The sequence below is a fragment of the Antedon bifida genome, chromosome 8 (assembly GCF_963402885.1).
Source record: "Antedon bifida chromosome 8, ecAntBifi1.1, whole genome shotgun sequence".
Classification (NCBI taxonomy): Eukaryota; Metazoa; Echinodermata; class Crinoidea; order Comatulida; family Antedonidae; genus Antedon; species Antedon bifida.
In genome coordinates, this window is record NC_136233.1 from 15,176,333 (window position 1) to 15,186,645 (window position 10,313).

General features: G+C 34.6%; 1 protein-coding gene and 1 non-coding gene across 2 annotated transcripts; both read right to left on the bottom strand.

The window, feature by feature from the left end:
- Window positions 1-8: 8 nt before the first annotated feature.
- Trnad-guc (transfer RNA aspartic acid (anticodon GUC)) lies at window positions 9-80 on the bottom strand. The gene has a single exon. It is a non-coding gene; the product is annotated as a tRNA-Asp (tRNA).
- On the bottom strand, window positions 73-10,225 carry LOC144850908 (mdm2-binding protein-like). Its single transcript, XM_078708419.1, has 15 exons — window positions 10,088-10,225; window positions 9,602-9,776; window positions 9,337-9,401; window positions 8,838-9,097; window positions 7,936-8,111; window positions 7,347-7,540; window positions 7,097-7,255; window positions 6,240-6,356; window positions 5,579-5,734; window positions 5,029-5,163; window positions 4,537-4,735; window positions 3,857-4,123; window positions 3,552-3,741; window positions 3,012-3,125; window positions 73-1,055 (listed from the first exon to the last, which is right to left on the bottom strand). The coding sequence occupies exons 1-15, from the start codon at window positions 10,137-10,139 to the stop codon at window positions 957-959; spliced, it is 2,358 nt and encodes a 785-aa protein (XP_078564545.1). The 5' UTR covers window positions 10,140-10,225; the 3' UTR covers window positions 73-956.
- Between the last annotated feature and the right edge of the window lie 88 nt (window positions 10,226-10,313).

Sequence of the window (10,313 nt, forward strand, 5' to 3'; positions counted from 1 at the left end):
GAAAAAGTCACCCCAACCGAGACTCGAACTCGGACCGCCTGCTTGACATGCAGATGTCCTAACCATTAGACCACTGGGGCTTTAATGGTATTGTTCAAACTCGACTGGATAGTGACTCTTTAACATTCTCGGCGTGGTACGGCGGAACAGCACTAGTCCTCAGTTGTACGCACGCACACCAGAGATCAAATTGATACGCCCTCATCTTTTAGTATTTTTATTCACGAGGCGGGATCTCCGAAGAGATGCTTCGGAGAAGGCAATGAACATTAATTCTAAACATATATATACTGAAATTTAATTAATTAATTTTTATATTTATTTTTCATATTTTGGGAGACAATACATCTTTTCTATTAAATAGTTAAATTATAGATTATATATATATATTGTGTAATGAAACCATACAAATATTTTGATAATGTGATTAATTTAATTTGATACATCTTGATAGAAATGTTTATTATCAATTACTTTGCTTGGATTATCAAACTAGTTTGACAAAAAAAGTGTGATGTGCCCAAATATGGTAGTGTTATAACCATAAATGGGTACGTCACATTTGTCAAATAAAGTTTGATAGTGTAGACAGAGCTTAATATCTACTACCTCACACTTACTTAAGTTTATATTTACATTTTTAAACAAGCAAAATAGAAATGTTGTAATTAAAAATAATACTTAAAATAAATTATTAAATTATTAGTCTGTACTACATGTGTAGATCAAACAATACAGTTAGGGGGGAAATGGCAAAATCAGCACTCTGGTTGTCAAAACAATATAGATTATTATTTGATCAAACTCCTAGAAAGTAGGAAGCCTTTTGCCATTTTTCCCATGACTGAATAGGCATGTTCACTAACGTTGGTCTAGTGTACATCACTCACCCATTTAATAAACACCGCCACATGATTAAATAAATTCTACTGCATTTTAAACATTGTGTAACAGCGTCATGTTTTCTTCATCTTTTCAAAACTGATAACCTGGTCAACATTGCTTTCTGCTATGTTTCGCATCTGTTGGTCTAGTCCTTTTGAAGACTTTAAATCCTAAGAAAATCAGAATATTAAATTAAACAACCCATTGCAATCATTTTTCTACTGTACTTTGTGTGTGTTGAAAAATTAACAAATTTACATAAAATCACAGCTCAAAAAAGTGATTCACTGTGGATGCAAGAACTCAACAAAATGGCTGCTGCAATGGGCCAATCACATACACCAGTTTAAGGTCATGTCACGTACACAATCACGCACAACCACAAGAACTTATATTTATACTTAAATAATTTCATTGTTTTATAAAAAAAATGTGCTGTATTTCAAAAATGATATATTCTTCATAATATTTGAGGTTATTATTTTTTTTTAACAGACACACAGCAGCCATTTTAAGGAGTTCCTGGATGCGTAAATTTTTTCCCTAAAGACTTTCTCTGAAAAAAAAAAGATAGCCGAACTACTTCCTAAATATAACTAAACCTAACCCTCTAAATAATCTCTCTCACTATAAAGTAAAAAGAAGTTGGTCATGGGATTCGAACCCCATACATCCAACATGCAAAGCCCATAGTTTAATCCGTTTGACTACACAGACGGCTCGACAGAAAGCGTATTAAAAAGTTAATTCAGAGGGCGAACGCAGAGCAGATGAAACATGATGCATATTCATAATAATGCTCCCTAAAATGGGACGCCCTCTCTCGAATTTTCAGAGAAAGTCTTTGGGAAAAATATTTTCGCTCAGCATCACTAGCCTAGTTAGCCCTCTAGTAGGTAAATAGTATCTCTATGATCTAAACAGATTTACCTGTACAAAGCTTTTGGTCAATGTAGTTAACCCTCTAGTAGGTAAATAGTATCTCTATGATCTAAACAGATTTACCTGTACAAAGCTTTTGGTCAATGTAGTTAACCCTCTAGTAGGTAAATAGTATCTCTATGATCTAAACAGATTTACCTGTACAAAGCTTTTGGTCAATGTAGTTAACCCTCTAGTAGGTAAATAGTATCTCTATGATCTAAACAGATTTACCTGTACAAAGCTTTTGGTCAATGTAGTTAACCCTCTAGTAGGTAAATAGTATCTCTATGATCTAAACAGATTTACCTGTACAAAGCTTTTGGTCAATGTAGTTAACCCTCTAGTAGGTAAATAGTATCTCTATGATCTAAACAGATTTACCTGTACAAAGCTTTTGGTCAATGTAGTTAACCCTCTAGTAGGTAAATACTATCTCTATGATCTAAACAGATTTACCTGTACAAAGCTTTTGGTCAATGTAGTTAACCCTCTAGTAGGTAAATACTATCTCTATGATCTAAACAGATTTACCTGTACAAAGCTTTTGGTCAATGTAGTTAACCCTCTAGTATGTAAATAGTATCTCTATGATCTAAACAGATTTACCTGTACAAAGCTTTTGGTCAATGTAGGTAACTCTCTAGTAGGTAAATAGTATCTCTATGATCTAAACAGATTTACCTGTACAAAGCTTTTGGTCAATGTAGTTAACCCTCTAGTAGGTAAATAGTATCTCTATGATCTAAACAGATTTACCTGTACAAAGCTTTTGGTCAATGTAGTTAACCCTCTAGTAGGTAAATAGTATCTCTATGATCTAAACAGATTTACCTGTACAAAGCTTTTGGTCAATGTAGTTAACCCTCTAGTAGGTAAATAGTATCTCTATGATCTAAACAGATTTACCTGTACAAAGCTTTTGGTCAATGTAGTTAACCCTCTAGTAGGTAAATACTATCTCTATGATCTAAACAGATTTACCTGTACAAAGCTTTTGGTCAATGTAGTTAACCCTCTAGTATGTAAATAGTATCTCTATGATCTAAACAGATTTACCTGTACAAAGCTTTTGGTCAATGTAGTTAACCCTCTAGTAGGTAAATAGTATCTATGATTTAAACAGATTTACCTGTACAAAGCTTTTGGTCAATGTAGTTAACCCTCTAGTAGGTAAATAGTATCTATGATCTAAACAGATTTACCTGTACAAAGCTTTTGGTCAATGAAAACAGCCGTTGTGCACATCCTGGATAGCACACATCATTCTTTGCAATTCCTTTAGACTTTAATGTATCGTCAACAATATATTTCAGTTTCTATAAATAGAATAAACATTTTGACCAATACTGTATAAATATGCAAATGACCTTGTGTTTGCACAGTCATGTGATGCAACTGTTAAACCTTATCTACACTATCAAACTTTATGTGACAAAAAAGTGTGATATGCCTGAATATGGTAGGGATATGCCCAAATATGGTAGTGATATGACATCATCATGTCCTTCAACATCACATTTTATGTCACATAAAGTTTGGTAGTGTAGACAGAGCATTATACAAACTGTGATGGTATTTTAGGAAATTGATTTTTTTTTTTCAATCTTTCTATAATACTTGGCATTAACAAGCAAAAACATTACAATATAAAATTATTTACCAATGGGAAATAATTATTTTAAAATTATATTATAATTATATTATTAATTATTATTATTAAATAATATTTTAAAACAACTTACTCTTTTATGTCTTTCTGATCGTGACTGGCCTTTTTTAACTTGAGCAGTCTTCTCAGATTGTTGACTTTTCTTTTCTACTGTAGCCACCGCTTGTGAAGGTGCGATCACTTCCTCTGTTTTCGCAACACTTGTGTTCCCTGCTAAAGATGGCCCTTTGCATGCCTTGGAGACTCTTGGACTTCTTGAAGGCCTGTAAATGGGTAAAGTATTTTTATAAAGGGTTAATATACAGATAGATAAAATCATGTGATTTTGGTGGCTGTAAATGATTTAATATCTATTGTAAATTCATAAAACTACCACACCGTTTGCTACTTGTCTCTAGTTTCACGCTTGCCCTTCTCTTTGCACTCCTTGGCGACTGGTATTTTCTGTGACTTTTACTTTTTGACACCGGTGTTCTTGCAAGGCGTTTTCTAGGCGACCGTCTTACAGGGTTTATAGCCATTGTGGCTGGTGAATCTACCTGCTCAATCGTACATGTTGATGCGGTCTCGTTGCGAATTATTCTACACTCAAGTTTCTGATATTTTTCATCATAATATACAGCATTTCTTGAATCTAAGCAGTAGCTAAATCATTGTAATATCAATAATATATATTAATAAAAACATAATACATTCTTCAATGTTGCATTGTAGTACACTATATCAAAACCATATACCCTATTGGCTGGACCTGAATGTCTGTGGCCATATTCACTAATCAAACTTAAGTGAAATACTTCAGTTAAGTTTGATTAGTGAATATGGCCACAATTTCACTTAGGAGAATTAATTAAGACCAAATGTGATTGATAAATACTGTATAGCCACTGGTTTTGAAAAGTAAAAATGAAGTTGGAATCAACCAAATTCTGTTTTAGAGAGAATTTCCTATAAGACTGTAAAGTGTATTTTTTTTGTGTTTATAATTCAAAAAAGTTTTTTCAGTTTTAAAAAGATGTCAAGTCAAATTATTATATTTTACATCAAAAGGAACGTACTTAATTCCATAGTAGTTGTACTTGAGAGCCTCATTAAACGGTGCATTGCTAACATCTTCAAGTCCCTGTGTTCCTGACATAGAAATGGACGGGCATCTGCCAGAACCGTTAACGACTGCAATTGGAGAAAGCTCCTCTGCTAATGCCGTACCATCTCTACCAAAATGTTTTATAAACTCTTTTGCATCTAGTGTGATTTCTAGAAAACAAAAAGATAAGGCCTTACTTTGAATGAATGAATGAATGAATCATTTAAAGGGAAAAAAAAGAATATATATAAAGACTATAAGACAAGGATAATACAGTAAGGACAAAATGACATACAATTCTGTAGTAAGTAAAACAGGGTTTTTGACAGTATGGCTGGAATCCTACAAAATTGCTGCTTATAAATTATTAGAAAGGGAGGTGGGGTGCTAAAAATGTATTGAGGTCCCCCAGCCACCTCCCCACGACATGCGCCTTTAGCGTGCTAAAAAGTTCTGTACTTACTGCTATCAACTGGTGGTGCAGAAATACCAGCTAGCGACCTGTCCGAGGATTTGAACCGCTTCATTTTACGAATGTAAGATTCCTTGCTCTGCAGGGCTTGTCGCTCAACCCAGCATGATGGACTCAAATCTAATTCTGAAACAAAAAGGTGGGAAAAATGATGCTTATGATGACGGTAAATTATTCAAGGTTTAGAATGAAAAACAAAATAAAAGGGTACACAGTAAGTCAATATCAAAAAATAATCAGACAATATAATAAAATATAAATTCATTGTTTAAAAGTCTTTCTGGACATAGAAAATACTGTATTCATTAATAGTCATTAAGCCAATATACCATTCAGTATATTCAGTTGTGAACTACTTAAACTACATCATAGCCATAATACAGCCTTCTTGTGCTCCAGCATTTCCTATACAATTTATTTATTGAGTTGACACAGAGTTTGTTTACTCATTATGCAACAAACACAATTTGAGGGTTCATAGTTGCATTATGTACAGTGCTTTAAGGTATATAGTAATACTACAATTTAAAAACCAACTGACCTGTAGTAACCCCTTCATCTTGGTTTAGAGTGTTACTTGTTGACTGAATCTCTTGAACTATTGCACGATTAAAATACTGTGTTCTCACAGAATTCAAAAACCATTTCATCTCTTCATCCGTAATTGTAGGTTGTTGATTCCGATTCTTCTGGTCTTCTGAAATATAAACATGTGCAAAGAAAGACATTTACTCAAAACTGTATTCATAACATCCTTAAGTTTAGACTTGGTTTATTTAGGGATTAGGTTGATATCTAGGGGTTAGGTTGATATCTAGGAGTTAGGTTGATATCTAGGGGTCAGGTTGATATCTAGGGGTCAGGTTGATATCTAGGGGTCAGGTTGATATCTAGGGGTCAGGTTGCTATCTAGGGGTCAGGTTGATATCTAGGTGTCAGGTTGATATCTAGGTGTCAGGTTGATATCTAGGGGTCAGATTGATATCTAGGGGTCAGGTTGATATCTAGGGATTAGGTTGATATCTAGGGATCAGGTTGATATTTAGGGATTAGGTTGATATCTAGGGATCAGGTTGATATCTAGGGATCAGGTTGATATCTAGGGGTCATGTGATATCTAGGTGTCAGGTGATATTTTGGGGTTATATTTGGTTTTTATAATCATGCAATTTTTTTTGCACCGTAATCCTATAAATAATTACCTGACCATCTCTGTAGAATGTCCAGCTGTATTTTGGGAACGTTATCCTCACTGTTGACAACTTTCTCAGCATCCAACTCTGCAATTTTCTCTATTGCCTGTTCATCTTCATTCACTTCTAAAGTTAAACATAAAAGTACAAATTTTCAAAACAAAATTTGGAAGATGGTCAGGGGAGAGAAGTCTGTATATTGGTATAAAGCTCTGTCTACGCTATCAAACTTTAATGTGAAAAAAAATGTGATGTGCCCATATGGACATGATGATATCATATCACTACCATATTTGGGAATATCAATACCATATTTGGGCACATCACACTTTTTTTGTAAAATGAGTTTGATAGTGTAAATAGAGCTTAATAGATTTATGGTTAATATTGAGGCAATATGGTATTGTATACAAGGGTGTGTGGCGCAGTGTGTTGGACATTGGAATAATGATCTTGAGATCATAGGTATGAATCCAACTCTCAATGCTTGTATCTTTAGGCAAGACACTTTACTCACGCTTGCCTCTTTCCAGCCAGGTGCACAAATGGGTACCTGGTACAGTCAACAGACACAACTTTGCACTGATTACTAGCTGCATTATGGGAGTATGTTTCCATTCGTGTTGGATATTAAAAATAACGAGGGTAATAATTTGTACAGTGCTTAGAGGTTTCACAACATTAGGCACTTTATAAATCCAGGATAATTATTTTCATTATTATTGGTGTTGAAAAAAGTTTGTTTTTTACAATACCAATAATAATAATATAAAAAATCTGTATGTAAATATTCTTTTTTTAAATTGTTAAAAAGTTTGAATAAATATAATAATTCTGTACATAATTAAAACCTTGTTCACACATACCCGATTGATATTGGTTAGCCAAATTGGCTAGATCAACCATAACATGTCCATTGAAGTCAGAAGGAGATAACAGCACAAATGCATTACAACCATCGTCTCCATCATTACACAGTAACAAGTTGATACTAAACCATGAACCTCTTAAGTCAACTTCGGGAACTGAAAATTTAAGGTAAATTAAATTCTTTTAAGCTCTGTCTACACTATCAAACTAGTTTGACAAAAACTTTTAGAAATAATGTGTATCTACCTTTAAAATCCATAGGGTTAGCTGAAATCTGACGTTTCCATTTGATGGTAGACCTACATTCTGGTGGAGACAACATTGCCTTTGATAATTTCTGGCATTCTAATGTTACTATCATTGCTATATTTTCATCCTCAGTTATGGACTCAAGAAAACAGCGAGACACATCCACCCAACAGCTATTCGCCATAACTGATCTGGAGGTGTGTTAGTTAAGAACAAATTTAAGTTTATTTCTTGATTAACTTTATATAATCAATCCACCAAGGGCCAAGACAATACAATAGCAGCCTTCCTTTGGCACAACCCTATTAAGAAGGGGCAACGCAACGAGAGGAAAAACTGCATATGTTTTTAACACTACCCCCAACTGCCTATTCGGGGACAACCCTACTAAGGCTCTGTTTACACTATCAAACTCTATGTGAAAAAAATGTGATGTGCCCATGGACATGATGATGTTATATCACTACCAAATGTAGGCACTTTTTTTATAGTGTAGACTGAGCTTTAGGGTCCTGAAGGTGTCCCCTTAATAGAGGTTCTAATGTAATACAAATATAATCTTTAAACACATAGAATAGAAGGATACAGCTTGTAATGTTGAGGTGTGATATAAGCTAGAGGAACATCATCCTTATTTATAACTTGTACAACTGACATGTACTGACGTTTATGTATCAACAAATTGTCATCATCATCGTAATCTTCAGTTGTCGTTCCAAGATCAACCAATGAGAAACCAGGTAGTACACAGTTGATTAGATTCTGAAAAAAAAAACAAAGTTGAAGCTTGGCGTCATATCACTACCATATTGGGGCATATCACTACCATTGGGGAACATCACACTTTTTTTGTCAAACTAGTTTGATAGTGTAGACAGAGCCTTGACAGGTTTGCGGTACACCATGCTGTACTGCCTCCTTGGTCTTAAAATCCAAATCTTGCCATACTACAGTACTAAATACCTTTAACCATGTTAGATCGCCAGATCACCGAAGTTAAACTATGTTGGGCCCGGTTAGAACTTGGATGGGAGACCATACTGGGAATATCGGGTGCTGTATATGTAGCTGGGGTCCCATTAGGCATTTGAAATCAGCACTGCTGACTCTAATGGCAGCCTCAGGCGTATTGGCTTATGTCTCTCATCTGGTCAAGATGGGCACTGCCGGACGAAAGAAGCCCTTGGTTAATGATAGGACCAGCCAATGGTGCTTTAAACAGTCCTGGCGTAGTTTCATCCATCATTCAGATGAATTTAAAACTAAGTGACATAGCAATAATCAAAATTTCATTACACAACAGATATTTAAATAATTATTGAACTTGATAGATATTCAATTGTTACATTATCAAACTTTATGTGATGTGCCCATAAATGGACATGATGATGTCATAGCACTACCATATATGGGCACATCACATGTTTTTTGCCAAACTAGTTTGATAGTGTAGACACTGAGAGATTAACACAAAAAAGTGAGGCATACCTTTCTATCAGTTAAAGACATCTGTCCATGCCATACTGATCTTCTCTGCAAGACATCCTCTACATTGTTAGATACCTCAATATCTAGATAGTCTATCCAAGACTGTACTGAAGACATATCATCATCCTTTGGTAAAACGTAAACAATCTGCGCATTATGCCAGCATTGTAGTCGTTTAAGAGCACCGAACATGAGTAGGTTTGAACAAAGTGCTAACTTACGATCCTTATGAAATGTCCAGACAACTTGAACCTGATAACCTTAATAATTATAGTAAAAAAATAATATGAAAACTATTTATTTTCAGTAATGTAATCCACAATTAAATATTTATTGCACTTACTTTTGTTTATAACAGGTTTGTAAATTATATGTAGTCTGTTCAGTTATTTACCCAGGTCACTGGGATTCATGGGGGAAAAGTTTGGTGGTAGGCCTAATAATAATGTAATACTATTGACCATTTAGTCTGCTGATATTAATGATGACAAATATTTACCAGCGTGAGGTAGTTTATTTGCCAAGTTGTGTAAATGGTCAGCTACAAGAGAATCATCACATGACCTGTACAAAAAAGGAGAAAAAATATAGTATATAAATTTAATCTTCTTTAACAAAAGTAGCCCAGATCACTGACAGCACTGCTTTCTATTGTGGCCCTCTACTAATACTCTCTAAGTTGTGCTAAATTCAGACACAAGACATTGCTAAATTCCACTTATTTAATATACTTATTCATGTCGCACGCAGCTAAATTTACTGACCGTTCAGAACTTGTCTGATTGCATGCTAAAAGACTCTTCCATTCTTGATTGTTGCTGACCCATGTCCAACTGGCATTTATATTATCAGCCTCTGATATCGTCCTACCACATGTACAAACACATGCTACGAAACAAGCTTGTCCATTGTAGCCGACGACTTCATCATAATTTCCATCTGTATTTATTATTAGAAATAAATTAAAATAAAAGTTTTGAATAATTATAGGATAGTTTCAAACAATTAAATCCAAGAGTGACAATGACATACAGTATTCTATTACTTGCCTTCTAAACTTCTCCCTATCTAGGCTAGGCCGTTTACTTCAGCCATATATGCCACATGTCACGGCCGCAACATCCCCCTCAGGATGCAGTAGGCCTAGTTAGTGTAGCAAGTAAGGCCAGTAAATTGATATGTATGTAGGGCCTAGCTAGAACCGACGGAAATTTTACATGTTATACAGATTTAGCAATACTTATACATACCATTATTTGGTAGCAAATCTACAAATAAAATATATTTATTAAATTTGTTCATATTTCTCGTCTCAAAGGGTCATCTTTTGCTGTCTATTTTGTTGGCCTCTCTCCTCAAAAATAATCAAAACAAAATTACCGCTTCGCTTCGTTTCCCACATGTGAGGGCGCAATACATTTCCTGAACTTTTTTTAGTGATTGGGCCGGGTTTGTAGCGATAACTGTGTAATAGCC